The following is a 19,724-nucleotide window of genomic DNA, read 5'->3' on the forward strand; positions in this document are numbered from 1 at the left end:
TTTATTTTTATAACAAGTCAATATACAGCTCAATTTTGGAACATTTATTGAATATTCACACCATCAGCAATTAAGAATCTGAGGAAAAGCAATAGAAAAAGTAATAAAATTACAATACAACTTGAATAATTTCACCGTCCTGTCTGTTAAAGTAGTCTAATAATGCCGCTTGTACATCTGTCCCTTCTGGTTGTTCGTGATCTATTAATGCCTGAACGGGAGGCTGTGTGTACATATGAACAGCTGAAATGTCTTCGCTGAAGTGGTCACGTTCCTCACAGATATTGTGCAGCACACAGCAGGTCAAAACCATCTTCTTTATCAGCTCCAGTTTACAGTCATTCCGTTTTAAGAGACACCTCCATCTTGCCTTTAGCCTTCCAAAACTTGAGTCCACAATGGACCTTGCACTGCTCAACCTGATATTGAACCTTTGCTGCTGTGGGGTTAATCCGCCGGTGTCTGGAAATGGCTTCATCAGCCAGTTTTGTAAGGGATAGGCTGAGTCTCCAATCAGATAGTATCCAACATCACAACCAGAGAAGTGTACTTTGCTTTGGTTTAACGGGTGTCCATCATTCAACATTTTCCACAAATAAGACTCTCTTAGGACCCTCGCATCATGCACGCTCCCAGGATGGCCAACACACAAATCCCAGAAAAGCCCGTTGCCATCCACCACTGCTTGCATTACTATTGAATGCCACCCTTTCCTGTTAAAATAGTCACGAGGGTATTTTTCAGGTGCTATAATTGGAATGTGGCTTCCATCTATTGCACCCACACATTGAGGAAGATTCCAGCGGTTTTCAAAAACATCTGCCATCTCTTTCAACCTTTTTGAATCTGGGAATTTAATGTGTACAGGCAGAAGAACTTTAATTACAGCATTGCAGAAGTCCTGCACACAGTTGAATACAGTGCTCACGCCAACCCCGAAAAGCTGACTGACACTTCTGTACTCATTGCCAGTGGCAAGCTTCCAAAGGGCAATGGCAATTCGTTTTTTTACAGGTAAACACAAGCGGAAATTGGTGTTCTTTCGTTCAAGCACATGCTTGAGGCGATAACACATGTACTCAAAAGACTCCCGTGAGACCCGAAAATTCTGGATGAACTGTTCTGGAGTGAATTCAGGTACAATGGTATCCCACCACTTGTGCTCTCGAGGATAGGACCACACCGCAGAAGTCCGTCTTCTCATGATCATCAAGGCTATCTGTGAACAAAATGAAGGTGAACTGATATTATATAATGCCAGCTTTCTGTTATGACAATACAAATAATGCTTATAGCATATATTTCAGCCATGTCAAGGCTCCCATAATGTTCTAAGACATTTTATTTTGTTGCACAGTTACATTGCAAGACAGGGAACATACCAAAATTGTATCCTCACGCATGTTACCACTAAAAATAGTACAAGGATAAATATAGTTTTGTCTTCCTACTTTGTTTAGAACTGAATGCAAATTTGCATTTCTTATATTTACATGCAAAGAGAATGCGAAAGCATAGTGATCAAGCTCAACTGTGTACTCGACTAAAAAAAAAAAACAAGTAGAATTAAAAATAAAAAAGTAAAGTCGGAAACACCAAAGCTTGCTTTTTTTCTTTCTTTTTTTTTTGCAGTGAATTTGCGCCAGGCCAACACATACAATGGACAGTTGATTGCATTTAAATTAGTTTTATTATAACAATTCAAATTATTATTTTACAGAAATATAATTTGTTTGAAAACATCCCGCCTCCAGGGGCCCGTTCTTCGTACGTCGCTAACTCAGCTGGATTTGAATGTTGACGATTTGGCGTGATCTTGGATCATTTGGTTCTTCGAAGCTCATCCCGGAGCTGCTGTCATAGCAACAGGTATGCTTAAACCTGCTCGGGTCGGGAGCAGCCTTATTTCATGTAAACAGGATTAGATCGCTTCTTTTCAACCAGAACTGATACTCAAAATACGTCTGCTACCACCGCTACTTTATTACAAGAGTACCGTACTGATCCAGGGACAATAATTTAAAATAATAATCATTAAAAAATATTTAAAAATAATATAAAAATGCCGTGTAGTCCATAACAGCCTACTATAGACACAGCCAGTTTTACTCACTGAAATATTTATTTGTCATAAAATTATTACTTCATAATTGTATTAGAGTCTTACACACATGCTATATAGATAATAGAGTCGTGCATTATTTTGAGTGATGACTGCTATTATAAGAGTGGCTTGATGGAGTGCAGGAGATGCAGATAACATGATATTGACCCTTAAGAAACTTTCATTAATGCTGTCACGTACCAAATCTGTCCAAATATAAAATGAAATGAATAGATAATTTCTACATTGAAATAAAAATGTAAAGACTGCACAACTATTATAAATTGCGAATATAAATAATTGGGAATCATGAAAAAGAATTCTAATAAAATAAAAACATGCATCTATTATCTGTTACATGTATCTATTATAACATTTATGTAGTTTTGTTTGCTTGGCTGTTTCCTTATAAAAGTCCAGAAATTTGTTAAGTTTTTCGTCGGGTGTCATTTTAAATTATATGACGTCATTACATTGCCGTCTTGCCACCAGCCAATCGCTGCACTGCTGATCATGGTTTCGAGTATCGATACATATCCCCTTTTAAGCCAACACATGAACGCGCAATTATCTCAGATAACTCAAACCAGCGATACTAATCATACACAACAGGTGTGTTCGAAGAACCCAATTAGCCGGATCATGATTAGCACGATGATATCATCTTGGATGTGTCATTTGATCTCGGATGTAATAAGCGACGTACGAAGAACGGGCCCCAGGTGTTTGCTTGCATTGTTTGGCTGTATCACGATCTGTCTAGACTGGATCGTGCTTTGTACAACTGCAATTATAACTTAGCTAATTATTTTTAAGGACACCGATATAATTCCTCCATTGTAAGTACTTTGTAAAAATTTGTTGGTTTCCCAGCACGCGCGGGAAACCTGAACATCTTTATTGCATAAACAAAAACACAATAATAACTGACCTGTCGTCTTGAGCGTAGACGTTGTCTATGACATTGTCTTTGGATGGCATGAAGACATTGAATTAAATTACTCTGGATGTTAAAATATGTTCTCAAAACTAGAAGACAGACCTGTAAACAACGCGTGTTGTGCGCCATTTTTTGTTTGTGGGCGGTTCTGTAGTAACGTGACAGATCACATGGCTGGACTCTCTGAAATCATAGCAAAGGCTGATATATACCACTTTGTATAAAATCTAACCCACTAATTTGTTGATAAGTGAGAATTACTTGCGAAAATCACATTCACTATAAACCAGCACTGCAATAAATGGTGAAAACAATTTATCAGTATTATATTCTAAATATTTTATTGTATTTTGTTGCTCTACAGCACCTTGTGCAAATCACCAGTAGAGGACAGCAACACTCCATATCTCGTCTAAAGAAAATAAAATAACTTAGATGTCATCAAAGTCCTTAACTTGTATTTCTCGTTTTCATTCTCATTTTCTGTCAGTCAGCAATGATTACGCAATATTGTATTATTCTATTAGTGAGGAATAACTTTGTATGCTTTATATATACAAAGCTGTTTGTTCTTTCATTTTTGTTTCACTTGCTTTTTCTGAAGTTATGCAGTCCGTGATGTTCATGTTAAGTTTGTTATAATGCCATGAACCTTGAGAAAAGGTGAGGATGGTCACAGGTGACTATCATTACTGATAATTATCATCCTCCTGCACCTGCTGCCATGCACTCATTAAGTCTCTATATGCAAATTAGACTTTGTCTGCTGCCCAGTATAAGAAGTCCTCCTGGTTATTATGATAGTTTTAAGTAATTAGGTTAATGAACAACCAGTATGTCAAGACTGGCCTGAAGAAAGGACTAAATTTTGCTTCGTTTGACAAAATCTCTTAAATTAAGCAGAACATTTTAAAGAAAGAAAAAATACAAACTATAACACAATGAAAGCTGACTATGCATATTATATAAACAATTAAGCAGCTTCACTATATCAAATTAATAGACTTATAACATGTTTTTAAAGCATGTCAGTTTATATAATTTTTCTATTAATTGCAGTTCTGATAGGATACAGCATTGCTTTTAATATAAAAAATTGGTGGCAATGAAGCAAACATAAAGCATAACACTGAAATATGTCTGTATTTGGCTTTATTCTACATTATCACCTTTTCCCCATTTTTTTTATTAGTGTTGTTTGACAAAACAGGACTTGGTCTCTTGATGTAAGATCATAGTTTTGAGTATAACCTACATCTTGCAACATCTTCTTTCAAACAATAGTTCACACCAGGATTTTCTCTCACTTCATTTAGCAAAATATGGGGTTAAATTGTTGTTGTCATTTGATATGGGGTTATTGGTTGTCTTGACACTTTCCCTTTTTTTTTTATTGTAAATTTTTTGTAGTATGACCAATGTAATTTTATACTACGTTTATTTTAATCCACTACTGTTTTATCATGTTCATTTTAAGTCACTATTATAATCAGTGTTTGTTCTAATTGGGGCCTTGTTTAGTTTTAAGATTTGCCTTAAATATTTTTAACACCATGATTGTGGGTCCTATTAAAGTAACTTTTTAAGATTGTAGTTCATTTTGCATCTGGCATATTAATATACACAAGTATGTTGGTCTGATTAGAAATTAAATTTACTTTAAGTCAATTAGCATCCTTTTATACACGGCTTACAGGATATATTAGATTAAATGTTTATTGCTCACTTTAATTGGTATTTCTAAACTGATACAACTTATTAGGTATATATATATATATGTATTTTGAGCTTATGATACATATCTTGATGTAAATAAATTAATTAACCATAAACTGTAATAAAAAAAAGGCTTTTTTTTAGTGCAAGACAACACTAGATGGCAGTTTTGACATGCATGCACGTGTGTGTATTGAGAGGGAGAAAGCGAGCAAGTGTCCTGGCAGAGGAGGGTCCCATTCTGAAGATTTGTACCCTTAGACTCTGCAGCGTTTAGAAACATGTGGAAGCAATTCCTTTGTTTTACAGCCAGAGTGTATGGTCAGAGAGAGCACAGACTGGACTGCTGCGTGTCAGGAGGCCTTAGGATCAGGTTACTTTGACAACCCTGAGAAGAATTGTGTGTGTGTGTGTGTGTGTGTGTGTGTGTGAGCTCTGCTGGGTAAGTGGTTAGACTCAGGGAAAACTGATCCTCTCTTCTAGATTCTGGTCCTTTTCATAGTTGGTGATCTGTTTGTGTGAAGTCAGGCCAAAGAGGCAGAGTCTCTGTGAGAGAACAAACCTTTCACCCTTTCCTCTGCTGTTCTCATCTATCACACTTTTGGACTTGGAGAGTTATTGAAAATGAAAAAAAAAAAAAATGGCAGCTGTCTAGTACATATGTGATTTAGTAATATGTTCACCCAAAAATTAATAATTTACTCACCAATATGTTGTTTCAAACCCATAAGACATTTCTTCTTCTGTAAAACACTCAAGGAGAATGTTTGAAGAATAAACTATCCAGTCCTCATAAGTTAATGGGAACTTGTGCTGCATTACATTTACCTCATAAGTTGAATGTCAAAGCGAGGAATGTAAAACCAATGGACATGTCCATTGTTATCAATAGCGGTTGATTAAAAACACATAAAAAGCATTATTTTGCACACATAATGCTATAGTATCACATCCACAAACAAAGGTTGGCTAGAACTATACATGCACTAAGTTTATCGAGACACAGTGAAGTTGGAGTTTTTGCGATTCCTCTGAGATTCTAAGTTGAAACTCCGGCTTGGGAGGGCATTCCAGTTAACAGTTCCTAAGCTGGGAACTGGGAATTTTCAATTTCTGAGTACAAATGGAATACAGCATTAGGTTGTTTAGCTCCAAGGTGACAAAAATAAATAAATAAATAAAAAGCATCAATTAAGTATCATAAAAGTACTTTATATGACATGCTATATTCCAAGTCTTCTAAAACAATTTTGTAACTTTGTATGAGAGTTTATTTTTAATGAAAATTTATTTTTTATTATTCACTGAATGATCCAATATTTCATTCAAAAGCTGCAGTGGAAGAGAATCTTATCAATGTATAACATTTCAGCTTACTCATCACACACAGCAATCATATGATGTATTTTGAATATAGTGAATTAGTCCGATAATTTTCCGATACGTTTTTGTCATTTTGGAGCTTTACAGGCCTGGTCCCTTCAGTTTATGGAAAAGAGTAACATTCTCGTTTCAACAAAGCATTTGTTTCTCAGTGCAGCAGGTTATAACTTTTAGTTTTCTTCTTATTAAAGGCCAATAGTATGAATTTCCTCAAGTGGATTAATACAGTGCAGCCTCTGTTATTAATGCAATAATTATGCATCAGAGTGTAGAGCTTAGGGAATTTGCGTAAGATTAATGAAGGTCACTACTATTCCCAGATGTTTTCTCGTAATTAAAGCTTTGTTTATCACGAAACCCAGCCACATAAAGAGCAAAATATGCATGGTAATTATTCATAATGCTTACTAATTCAAGTGTAGCCACCTCGGTTTGCACCTAATTAATCATGCTAATGTCTTGAATAAATCTGCATAATTACTCATGGTCACCTGTTGCAATTGGTGACCGCCACAAAGTTCATGCGTGTCAATGATATTAAAGTGACGGTTTGAATATTCATAGATTAATGAGTGTTGTGTTGTTGAATGCAACCTGTCCTGATGCTTTCAACTGAGCGTCCACAAGACAGCGTTTGGTCAATTTCCCATGGTGGTTGCACTTAGGACTGTGATGTTATTGGAATAATATGTGCAAATGAACATGCACATTAACATTTACTTGGGAAATGCTTATCCTTAGAGGTTCAATGAAAACAACAGCTTGATAATAGAATATTGGAAACAGAGCAAGGACTTCTTTGATATGGTACACTGCTGTACTATACCATAAAACTCATGTGAATGGATATAACTGGCTAAAATAGTCAAGTCAAAATGAAATCAAAAGTTATCCTGTGATGTTCTTAATGTATGTTCCTGGTTTCATTGTGAACAGTTTTCGGTCATCAAAAATCTGTTAGTAGCGTATCTGTTTCATACTGTATAGGCTACTAAACTTTTATTTTTATTGTTTGAATATTCTGTTTTACTCTGAGATGTATGGAAGCCTGTTTCTGTGCGAAGTCCCTTCATGCTTCAAACGCTCCACCATCATCCTCATCCCAAAGAAATCCAAAATTACAGGACTAAATGACTACAGGCCTGTGGCTCTAACGTCTGTAGTTATGAAGTCATTTGAAAAACTGGTGCTGGCCCACCTGAAAGACATCACTGGACCCTTGCTGGATCCTCTTCAGTTTGCCTACAGATCTGTGGACGATGCAGTAAACATCTGACTGCATTATGTTCTGCAACACCTAGACAGACCGGGGACTTATGTGAGGATCCTGTTTGTGGACTTCAGCTTGGCCTTTAACACGATCATCCCAAACCTCCTTATGCCCAAACTAACTCAGCTCTCCATGCCCATCTCCATCTGTCAGTGGATCAACAGCTTCCTAACAGACAGGCAGCAGCTAGTGAGGCTGGGAAAATACACATCCAGCACCCGTACAATCAGCACCGGAGCTCCCCAGGGCTGTGTTCTCTCCCCACTGCTCTTCTCCCTGTACACTAACGATTGCACATCTAAGGACCTTTCTGTCAAGCTCCTGAAGTTTGCAGACGACACCACACTCATCGGCCTCATTCAGGACGGTGACGAGTCTGCTTACAGACAGGAGGTTAAAGAGCTGGCTGTCTGGTGCACTCTCAACAACCTGGAGCTTAACATGCTCCAAACAGTGGAGATGATCGTGGACTTCAGGAGAAACCCCCCTGCACTTCCTCCACTCACCATCACGAACAGCACTGTGACTGCAATGGAGTCATTCAGGTTCCTGGGCACCACTATCTCTCAGGACCTGAAGTGGGACATTCACATTGACTCCATTGTGAAAAAGGCCCAGCAGAGGTTGTACTTCCTTCGCCAGCTGAGGAAGTTTAACCTGCCACAGGAGCTGCTGAAACAGTTCTACTCCACCATCATCGAATCCATCCTCTGCACTTCAGTAACTGTCTGGTTCAGCTCAGCTTCTAAATCGGACCTCAGAAGACTACAGAGGGTAGTCCGGACTGCTGAGCGAATCATCGGTTCAATCCTCCCTTCTATTCAAGAACTGTACTTATCCAGAGTGAGCAAAAGGGCTGGCAAAATCACTCTGGACCCCTCACATCCAGCACACTCCCTCTTTGAACTGTTGCCATCTGGTCGACGCTACAGAGCACTGAGCACCCGAACGACCAGACACAGGAACATTTTCTTCCCTCAGGCAATCCATCTTATGAACAGCTGATAATAACTGTGGAACACACCACACTATTTATATTTATATACACTACACTTATTTATCTAACATACATACTTAGCGTACACTTAAATTTTTTGCTCATAATATACATGTACATACATAAATGCTCATTGTAATATACCTGCCATACATTGTCAATTTGTATTTTGTCATTCCTTACCCACCTATTTGTATTTTTTTGTATTTTTTATTCCTATTGTGTTTTTTGTTCTGTCGCTGTTACGTTGCACTGCGGAGCTTCTGTTACGAAAACAAATTCCTCGTATGTGTGAACATACCTGGCAATAAAGCTCATTCTGATTCTGATTCTGATTCTATTCAGACTCACAATTCTGAGGATAAAAAGTAAAAAAAAAAAAAAAAAACTCAGATTTGCAGGAATTTAATTCACAATTCTGTCATTCTCGCAATTCCAAGTTAACATCGCGCAGACTTTTTCTACTAAATTTTTATTTTACATCTCGCAATTAAGTGAATTGTTGACTTTTTTATCCCCCATAGAATATGTCTTGCAATTCTGTGTTTATATCTCGCAATTCTTAAAGGATAAAAGGTCTGAATTGTGAAATTCAACATTCACAATTACCTTTTTATTTTTTATCCCATTTTGTAAAAAAAAGCTCCATAATGATGCATCAGATCACAGAAATAAAAGGTAAAAAAACATTCTGTGGTCATTGCATTCTTCTGAATTGTTAAGAAGTCATAGCTTAAGAATTAGTCATCAGAATGAAAACATCAGAAAAACATGAGAATGCTTTTGTCCAAACCTGTAAACCCGCTCTTGGCCAGGTACATATATTCATTATTTATCATCGAAATCATTTGAGTGTGGCTTTAAGTCAGTCCTCTCTTTTAGTGGGGGAGAAAAAAAGCTTGCATATGTCATGCTAGAAATGAATTATGAATAAAGCCAGAAGCAGAGGTCTTCGTGGACAGCGGGGTATCATCATGCAAAAAGGAAGAACATCAAATTCAGTCCATCTTATTTTCGATTATGACCTGCTTTTGAAAAGGATGAAATCATTTCCTAGAGGAGGACAGGCAGAATCCTGATCGCACGTAATTACGTCAAACACATCCGCGGTCTTGATCCCTCTCCAGATGAAAAGGGGAGTTTTCGGAGTGGAGGGCATGGGGAAAATGATGGAGGGCTGGATGGTTAAAAAAGGAGAGAAGATGAAAAGTGTTTTTTGAAGTGGCTTTCTGCATTAGCCTCCTCTCCCTGAACCCTCCGGATCAAGCCATTCTACCTTGACCAACACTAACCTCACAACGCAAAAACATACACGCATGTACACACTCCGTCCCACGCTATACACAAGACTAGATAGAAGGATCATTTCTCTGATTTGAACACTGAGGCTCTGTTTGGAATGGAATACTTGCTTGTTTATATCCAAATACTTCTTATGTTTTATATCAAGCGCCAATCCTACTCTACTAATTACAGACTTAATTTCTTGATTTCTCTTTCTTGACTCCTTATATGATTGGAATACCTAACATTAAAACATTTTACACAAAGTTACATTTAAAAAAATAGAACGTTTTATATTTGGATAACTGGAAGCACACTAAGGTTTGCAGTAATGCTCTGGCTACTATTTGAAGAAATCTAAAAGTATTACATTGCAAAATCAAGCAAGAAAGTTCATGTATGATGCTGCAGTGATGTATTTTTTTTGTAGAGCAACCTGGAAAAACCCATTAGCATTTTTGCATCAGCTTGTAGATTATTAGAGAAAATAAGATCTGTAACCATCAAAAGTTTATTCAATTTATATGTTCTGTTCATAATCTGGGAACACAGTTTACACTTAAGTGCATTTGAAGTACACTGAACTTATGTATACATTTGCAGTGGAACATTTCTTTCTGACATTCCACACGACACGCATGCCTGGTTTCTGTGTTGTGTGCGTATTCTGTGTCTGTATATGCTTATCGAGTGAGTCTCGGGTGAACGGACGCTATCTTTTGCGACTGTTTGACAAACACCCAATCACATGAACATTGCCCACAGCCATGAGAGATATCAGCACATCAGCTACCACTAAGGTGACTATTCATTCCTCTCTCTCTCACTCTCTCCATCTTGTCCTCTTTCACCCTGTCTTCTTGTGCCTCAGGCTTTCATTCCATGAATGTCACAAAGTGTCTCAGCCTGAGTAAAATTGGTCTTTTGGGATCCATAACTGATGTCAGTCTTCCAGATTTCAGAGAGATATGATCTGACAATCCTCTGGTCCGGTAGAGTGCTATACCAGCATGGCATGACCACAATAAACTGTTTTTGATGTGCTGAGACATCGAACACAGAAGTCAGGTCCCTTAGAGTCTTCAAAACGTGAACGTATCGGACACAAGTTTATTTGTTGTGCTCATGAGCAAGTTTTTATTCCATAAAGAGGTTAAGTATTTACACAAGGTAATAGTTCTGAAAGTCATATTTATGGGTGCATTTTTTTTTTTAAATATTTACTTCACAGTAAAAGGTTGTGTGTAAGGGAGTGTACATCTTTGATATACTTTATGTGAGGAAAAACATTATAGCCTCTTTTAGTTCATGCCACCTTCCATGACTACTTTTGTGTCAGATGACTATTTATATTTTTTAATAAAGCACTATTAGATATATTTTATTAAGTTTTTAACATTAAATTGTCTTAGCATAAAAAAGGCTAGATTTAAATGCATTATGAGGATTTTGTCCTGTCTTATGTGATCCTATTGACTGTATGCAAACATTTAAATCAGAATATTTTATTTAAAAATAATAAATTCGACAATCTTTTGAGTTTATGTTATGTTACCAAAAATGTAGCATATGGGAAATATCAGTTTAGGCTACTTTTATTCTTTTAATTAATTAAAAAGGATTTAGTTGCTCACTATAATACAGAGAAATATTTTAAACAACTCTTATGTAATGCACAAACGAATGAACGAACAAATGAGAATACAAATAAAAATAAAAATGAAATAAATGGCATGTGTAATTTGCCCAAATTCTCTCCTTCTCGCTATGTCACTCTTTGGTATCAGTGACCTCCTCAGCAGCTTTGGGGCTAATTAGCACATGCTAGCAATTATCAGACATGAGTTAGACATATGTGTTAATATGGACCGCTGCCATTTGGAAGGAACCAGTCTGAGAGAATCTCCTTCACATCTTCTATAATAAATGACCATAGTCAAAATGCCAAGTGTTTCTACACTGGTGTTATGGCTAAGAGTGCAGTGCCTGTCAGACTGATGCCAATTTCCGGTGATTAGCTCATTTGTAAAGGATGTAGCTGATTGTGTGAAGTGGGGCTTCATGCAAAAAATTTTCAGAAGGCTGTATTGATTTCTATTCATTCATTTCTATTTATTTTAATGCTAATTTACTATGATTTCACCAGGGTAACAAACTAAGTGCCATAGTTTTGGGTTGGAGTTTAACCTGTCAAGTCCTTGAAGGTATAGTTCACACAAAAATGAAAATTCTGTTATCACTTACTGACCTTTATGTTGTTCCAAATCTGTATGAGTTTATTTCCTCTTTGGAACACAAAATAAGATTTTCTGAAGATGTTGCAGTTGCTGGTATCCATTGTAAAAATAAAATAAGAAATATTAAGAAAAAAGTCAATGGCTACCAGATTTGGTGGGAAGATACTTATTAATGTCTTATCTAAATTTTATGCTGTTACTTTTTACATGGATTTGACTGTACTCTGAAAAATGTACCAAAATGTAAAATGTACAAGTTTGTATCAAGTTCAAGAACAAGTCCACCTGAGTGCATCCAAATCTGAGTTCATTCATAATTGCAGTCCGAGTCCAAGTCTAAGTCTACGCACTCCAACTCTACTTAACAACATCTAATCTGATGGTTGAAGCTTCTCTCATGTCCAGTTTACTGTAGTCAACAGTGTTTACAACAGTCTGAAACAATCAGCATCTAAACTTTACCTGGAGCAGATATCCATGTAAGGCCTGAGAGGCCATCAGTGGCAGACTGTGTATCTATATTATTCATCTCCCTGTCCACTACTCCTTCCCTTACAAAGCATGGTGGGAGTCTGCAGTTTGTTTAGGCTCTAGTCTATTCCTGTGAGACCGTCTGGCCCCCTGTGAGGGTCATCCCTCTTGATGCCATGCGTGTCATCGCCCCTCAGTGAAAAAGGAGAAAATGATGGACCTGATACATATGAAACAGAGCTTCATACATATGCATGCCATTGCGGCCAGGCGGGGGTTGGGCCATACGGAGTGGAACGAGAAATTGCTTGCTGGCCAGACACAGGGTTGGAGCTATTTAAATATGCATGAGGGCCCAGTGTCGTGGCATTAGGCCACTCCTCAAAATGCATATTTATTTGTATCTGTAATAATGAAACAGCTTGTGTCATTTGTCATGTATGATAGAGTGTGGCTTGGGACTCGGTGCTGGGGACAGCACAGAGAGGCTTCAAAACAAACCGACACAACATAAGATGATCTTTTGGTGTTGTTTCCCAGCTCGCATCTTTCTTGAAACTGTATTTTCTAGCCATGCAGTAGTGTTACTGGCAGGACAAACCAATGGAAACTTTCCATTGATCAAAAGCTGGTTTATATATAGTGATTTTTAAATTGTTCCTCACACCAAGAAAATAGGTTCGAGGAAAGAATGAATTTATTTGTGGAAAGAAAATGGTTCTTCGAACATTGCTATGAAAATCCCTTTTTGCAACCTGTATTTTTAAGAGAGCTACGACTGCATTCAACTTGAGTAAAAACCTACTAATATTCTGAAATAGAAATGACAGTAAGCAAAAGACTGAAATGGACTGAAATACACAAAGCCTGTCCGTTAGTGTCAAGTGTATATTAACCACCATGTTTTAAGAAGGTGCATCTTCATTTACGCTCCTAAATAAATCATTTACCGGCTTACATGGACTTCAAGATGTTATTTTGATCTTCCAAGGACATGCTATACACTACACAAACAGCTCACCGACGCAAAGCGGTTCTGTGCAATTGGAATGCGGTGGGGGGAGAGATGGAGAACATCATGATGGTGTGGCTGTTGTCTGTATTAGCTTTGCTGCAGTCCCAGGGGGAGCTCTCCCAGCTTCAATCAGTGTTAGGGCTTCTGGGTTCAAGTTCAAGTTGAGAGCTAGAGAAACATGGCTCACCACCCACGAGTAGTACACAGCTCTGCACTGGAGGGCCGTGAACTCTGTTCAAAGCAATCAGGCCGGTATTCCATTCTCAGGTTTTACATTTAAAGGGTTGGGGCTGCTGCATTTTGAATACGTCTGCATGGACTTCCAGGCTTTAATTATGATAATGATGTGTGTGATTTCAGCTCTCAGCTCTTTTGAATACACCTATCTGATTTCCTCTACCCTGATAATAGTTTCAGATCCCAGGCAGGACAGTTCAAGCAAGCAATGGTTTATTCTGAGAGAATCTGAGAGAAGACCTGACCAGTCTGAAGGGGTTGGGGCACTGCACGATGAATATTAAACCCATTGTAATGGGAGAGAAAGACATAATGTGGGATGCCCTCAAGTCAGCCTGTAATAAAAGAGAAAATAACACAATTTTCTCCAAAGCTTGCATGCATATATATATATACAACCCGAATTCCGGAAAAGTTGGGACGTTTTTTAAATTTTAATAAAATGAAAACTAAAAGACTTTCAAATCACATGAGCCAATATTTTATTCACAATAGAACATAGATAACATAGCAAATGTTTAAACTGAGAAAGCTTACAATTTTATGCACAAAATGAGCTCATTTCAATTTTGATTTCTGCTACAGGTCTCAAAATAGTTGGGACGGGGCATGTTTACCATGGTGTAGCATCTCCTTTTCTTTTCAAAACAGTTTGAAGACGTCTGGGCATTGAGGCTATGAGTTGCTGGAGTTTTGCTGTTGGAATTTGGTCCCATTCTTGCCTTATATAGATTTCCAGCTGCTGAAGAGTTCGTGGTCGTCTTTGACGTATTTTTCATTTAATGATGCGCCAAATGTTCTCTATAGGTGAAAGATCTGGACTGCAGGCAGGCCAGGTTAGCACCCGGACTCTTCTATGACGAAGCCATGCTGTTGTTATAGCTGCAGTATGTGGTTTTGCATTGTCCTGCTGAAATAAACAAGGCCTTCCCTGAAATAGACGTTGTTTGGAGGGAAGCATATGTTGCTCTAAAACCTTTATATACCTTTCAGCATTCACAGAGCCTTCCAAAACATGCAAGCTGCCCATACCGTATGCACTTATGCACCCCCATACCATCAGAGATGCTGGCTTTTGAACTGAACGCTGATAACATGCTGGAAGGTCTCCCTCCTCTTTAGCCCGGAGGACACGGCGTCCGTGATTTCCAACAAGAATGTCAAATTTGGACTCGTCTGACCATAAAACACTATTCCACTTTGAAATAGTCCATTTTAAATGAGCCTTGGCCCACAGGATACGACGGCGCTTCTGGACCATGTTCACATATGGCTTCCTTTTTGCATGATAGAGCTTTAGTTGGCATCTGCTGATGGCACGGCGGATTGTGTTTACCGACAGTGGTTTCTGAAAGTATTCCTGGGCCCATTTAGTAATGTCATTGACACAATCATGCCGATGAGTGATGCAGTGTCGTCTGAGAGCCCGAAGACCACGAGCATCCAATAAAGGTCTCCGGCCTTGTCCCTTACGCACAGAGATTTCTCCAGTTTCTCTGAATCTTTTGATGATGTTATGCACTGTAGATGATGAGATTTGCAAAGCCTTTGCAATTTGCAACTTTTTTGAGACCTGTAGCAGGCATTAAATTTTAAATGAGCTAATTAAGTGGATAAAAGTGTAAAATTTCTCAGTTTAAACATTTGCTACGTTATCTATGTTCTATTGTGAATAAAATATTGGCTCATGTGATTTGAAATTCCTTTAGTTTTCATTTTATTAAAATTTAAAAAACGTCCCAACTTTTCTGGAATTCGGGTTGTATATATATATACATACATATATACATGTTTGGGAAGAGAGCGTTAATGTAAAAGAAAAGAGAGCTGGATGTTACTGTGGGGAAAATAAGCCATTATTTTTCAAATGCACAGATGAATTGCCTTATTCTGAGTCATTCTGAACCTGTGTTATGTTCTTCTGTGAACTACAACAAGATATGTTAGTCAGAATGTTCGAGCTGCTCTTTAGCATACAATGAAAGCAGATTGTTATTTATTTATTGTCGGGCTACATAAAAGTGATCAATAAAACTTCAAAGACACAATAGCCATAAGTGACAGACAGAATTTCTTTATTATGCTGGGTTTAATGTCACTAATGTCAAATATGATGTCAAATATGACAGATTGTGACACATTTCTTGCATTTTGCATTCATTTGATCAAAAATACAGTAAAAAATGTAATATTATTAAATATTATTAAACATTTTTTTTATTCATTCCTGTGATGAAAATATTATCTTCAGTGTCACACAATCCTTAAGAAATCATTCTAATATGCTGATTTGTTGATTTGAAATATTTTTTATTATTATCAATGTTGAAAAGAGTTGCACTGCTTAATATTGTTGTGTAAACCATAATGCTTATTTTTTTTTATTTGTTGATAGAAAGCTTAAAAGAACTGCATTTATTATAACACTAAATGTTTTTACCATTACTTTTTCCTCAATTTAATGCATCCATACTGAATGCATTTAGTAATAAATCATGTATATGGAAAAAGAGCAGCTTGAACATTCTGCCCAACTTTCTTTTGTGGATCTGTAAAATTATTATTATTTTTTTTACAAATTATAAAACATTTAAATGTTAGACAGCATAGACCTGCCTTATGTTTTTTTTTTGCCTTTTGTGCCTACTAAACACAAAAACCTGTGTTTTGCTTGAACATCCAAACTCAATGACATTCTGCAGGGCTGCACATTTTGAAAGTGACGTGACATTCAGCCAAGTATGGTGACCCATACTCAGAATTTGTGCTCTGCATTTAACCCATCCAAAATGCACACACACAGAGCAGTGAACACACACACACACTGTGAGCACACACCTGGAGCAGTGGGCAGCCATTTATGCTGCGGCGCCCAGGGAGCAGTTGGGGGTTCGATGCCTTGCTCAAGGGCACCTAAGTCGTGGTATTGAAGGTGGAGAGAGAACTGTACATGCACTCCCCCCACCCACAATTCCTGCCAGCCTGAGACTCGAACTCACAACCTTTCAATTGGGAGTCCGACTCTCTAACCATTAGGCCACGACTTCCCAGAAAAGCTTCCTTCGTCCCTGGGTGGGCTCGAACCACCATCCTTTCGGTTAACAGCCGAACGCGCTAGCCTATTGCGCCACAGAGACTGGCGGTAGAGAACCTCCCGTCTGAGGGGATGTGACAGGGATCTGTGCATTGGGGAAATACTGCACGGCTTCCCATTAGCTGCTGCCTTTGCTGATCTGCGATCAGCTTCTGGTAGATCTTAGGCACAGGCCTAGCTTGTGATCTAACATGTATATATGCTTTAAAGCCATGTGTCACAGAGATGTTGAGATGAGACGAGATGGGTTTGAAGGCAATACTGTGATTGAGAAACTAAGAGAAATGGACTGGACAGATGTAAAGAGCAAACAGGAATAAACTAGGTTGAAACTGACCACAAATGGCATCTTATGCCTTGTTGATAACGTATTGATGCATTCCTTTCGAGAACTGATATTCTTTTCTCTTTGTTCAGTGAGTCATAGAGCCTGAAGGAAGTCTGTAATGATGAGCTGGTACCTGGCTGAATTTTCCCGGTGGGCGTCATATTGAGCAAAAAACGCTGTCTGTCAGCTAAAACAGATTTAGAAGTAAATACTAACACACAATGAGCAGCATGGAAGAAATTGTTTTAAAAAAAAAGCATATAATTTTTTAGATATATGCAGCTAGACAATTATTGTGTTATTCCAAACTTCATTTTCTTACAATGAAACCTGCTGTTTTATATACATTCATGGTGATTCAGATGGTGATTCATAGCATTTCTTTCTGGTCCCATCTTCCAGCCAATAGTTGTTGATTTTTTTGGTTTAATGGCTGAAAGAAGGTCTGTGGTTAAAACAAGCTCAATACATTTTCACATTTTAATCTACAACATAAAATACGACAGAAATAGCCCTTGTTTTTCACATGCCACATGATCAATCATGTCAAAATACATAAAAAATGTAGCTGTAAATGAGGCACAGAAAAGTATATCAGTGAATTCCTGTAGTAAATTTTTAATTTAGGAAATTCAAATATAAATCATTTGGGTTCATGCATTCAGCGTTAAATGCTTCTTAATATTTCCTTTTGGTGTTTTCTGAAAGAAATAATACACGGTTGGAACACCTTAGGACGAGTCAATGAACCAAACATTTTTGCATGAAGTATTCCTTCAAAGCATCAGTTTTTTTACATTATACATTTATATTCATTCCTTTGACAATGCAATCTGATGATGAAAGGTCCAGGCAGGATATTTTGATTGCTTTTCTTGCTGAACACTTGTGTGTGAAGGCAGGGTAATATTCCTGGTCTGCTGGGAGTTGCATGCAGAATGATGTCATTAATCCCACCTAGGACAGTCAGGTGTGAAATATAGGCAAACTGAATGAATGCATGATGGGTAGAATTGCCTTCATGCCCCCTTACCAAAAAACTGCCATATACAGATATACCATGAGAAGATGTGCAGTGCCAATAGCTCTGTCTAAAATGTCTTTTTGTGTTCCACAGAAGAAATTAAAACCATCATGGTTTGGAAATCCATGGCCTTAGGGGTAATTACATTGACAATGAGGATGACACAAACAAAGCGATCATGCCAGCACTCTCTTTAAAATGTAAGATGAAAAAGGTGAAGTTCACGTTCCAGCACCTTATGGGTCCTCAGAACTGATAATAGTTATTGTAGCCCTGAATGTTTTACTCTTTAATGCATTCATCCACAATCTGCGATGATATTTTTTAAAGTATGCCATCTTTTTATTTGACCTCACCTAGTCATGTTCATCTGCCACCTCTCCATCTCATTCTCTCCTTCTCTCACGCTTCAGATCACAGCGTTGACCTCTGCAGATTTCATCTCCATCAATTGATTTGTGAATACTCTGGTGCTGGGATCGATGTTTTATCAGAGGGAGTGATAGGGTTGCGCTCTCTCTCAGCCTAACCTGTTAAAGAAGTGATGGCAGCCATCTCTGTTTTAAAACTCTTGGGGTGGTAAGACAGTGCAAAGAGAGTGTTGAAGAGGAGGAGGAGGAGGTGGCGGGAGGGCATCTGGCTCTTTGGAGTGATGATTTGCTGCTCTGATGATTTTAGTCCCATCTGCATTCGATTACAGCCAGACTAAAGGTTATGTCCTTCACCCGTTGACACCTCCATTCCCGCTGTAATGTAACCGACCTCACAAATACATCACTCACCTCTGGCTTTGCATAGAGGGAAATAAGAAATAGACCCATAAGCGTTGACTAAATTTACAACCTTGCTATTATTCGTACTGCACTAAAACATATTTGATTTCCAGCCCTATTGAGAAAGTCCATTTGCACAAAAAATAAATAAATAAAATAAAATAAAATTCAATCAGTATTTTTGTCTGGTTAAACAACAACATCATGGATTTATGAAATACGCCTCCATTAAAGAATCAAAGCAGGAATGTGCAGAAAACAGTGTTTTGCAACAATGCCACTGCAAAATAAATAGTTACATCACTTGCTCATCAATGGATCCTCTGTAATGAATGGGTGCCGACAGTAATCCACACAAATCCATCAATGAACATCTTGTGAAGTGGTGAAAAGCTGTGTGCTTGTAATAAATTCATTTTAAATTCATCTTACACTTAAAAGATTCAGATCATCAAACTAATTTTAATATTACACAAAAATAATGAAAGTAAATACAAAATGCAGTTTTTAAATGTTGATTTCGTTTATTAAGGGAAAAAAGCTTTTCAAGCCTACCTGGCCCTACGTGAAAAATTAATTGCCCCCTCCTGTTAAATCGTGAAAGAACTGAGATTAACCACATTATTTTAGAAGGCTGAGTTAAATTTCACTAGCCACACACAGGCCTGATTACTGCCAGATATGTTTAATCAAGAAATCACTTAAATAGAACCTGTCTGACAAAGTGAAGCATGCTTAAAGAGCTCCAAGTTCTAAGGCAAAAGTCACTGCTGACTAAAAATAACACAAAGGCTCATCTCACATTTGCTAAAAAATATCTTGATTATCCCCAAGGTTTTTGGGCAAATATT

The 19,724-nt window shown here is 37.7% G+C and overlaps 1 protein-coding gene and 1 non-coding gene across 3 annotated transcripts; both read right to left on the reverse strand.

Annotated features, from left to right (window-relative positions):
- Positions 1 to 63: 63 nt before the first annotated feature.
- Positions 64 to 3,208, reverse strand: zgc:113227 (uncharacterized protein LOC541506 homolog). 2 transcript variants are annotated; one of them, XM_059571688.1, is made up of 2 exons: positions 3,147 to 3,208; positions 64 to 1,219 (listed from the first exon to the last, which is right to left on the reverse strand). In XM_059571688.1, the coding sequence occupies exons 1-2, from the start codon at positions 3,171 to 3,173 to the stop codon at positions 110 to 112; spliced, it is 1,137 nt and encodes a 378-aa protein (XP_059427671.1). In that variant the 5' UTR covers positions 3,174 to 3,208; the 3' UTR covers positions 64 to 109. The 2 variants fall into 2 exon arrangements, with proteins under 2 accessions (XP_059427671.1, XP_059427670.1); XM_059571687.1 differs by having other exon boundaries at positions 3,036 to 3,196.
- Positions 3,209 to 16,717: 13,509 nt separating this feature from the next.
- On the reverse strand, positions 16,718 to 16,791 carry trnan-guu (transfer RNA asparagine (anticodon GUU)). The gene has a single exon. It is a non-coding gene; the product is annotated as a tRNA-Asn (tRNA).
- Between the last annotated feature and the right edge of the window lie 2,933 nt (positions 16,792 to 19,724).

The sequence above is a fragment of the Carassius carassius genome, chromosome 17 (genome assembly GCF_963082965.1).
Source record: "Carassius carassius chromosome 17, fCarCar2.1, whole genome shotgun sequence".
Lineage (NCBI taxonomy): Eukaryota > Metazoa > Chordata > Actinopteri > Cypriniformes > Cyprinidae > Carassius > Carassius carassius.

Coding starts and splice junctions, on each gene's coding strand:
- zgc:113227 (XM_059571687.1), bottom strand. CDS start 3,173: ATGGCGCACAACACGCGTTGTTTACAGGTCTGTCTTCTAGTTTTGAGA. Junction 1,220..3,035: donor GTCTACGCTCAAGACGACAG/GTCAGTTATTAT, acceptor TTTTGTTCACAG/ATAGCCTTGATGATCATGAG.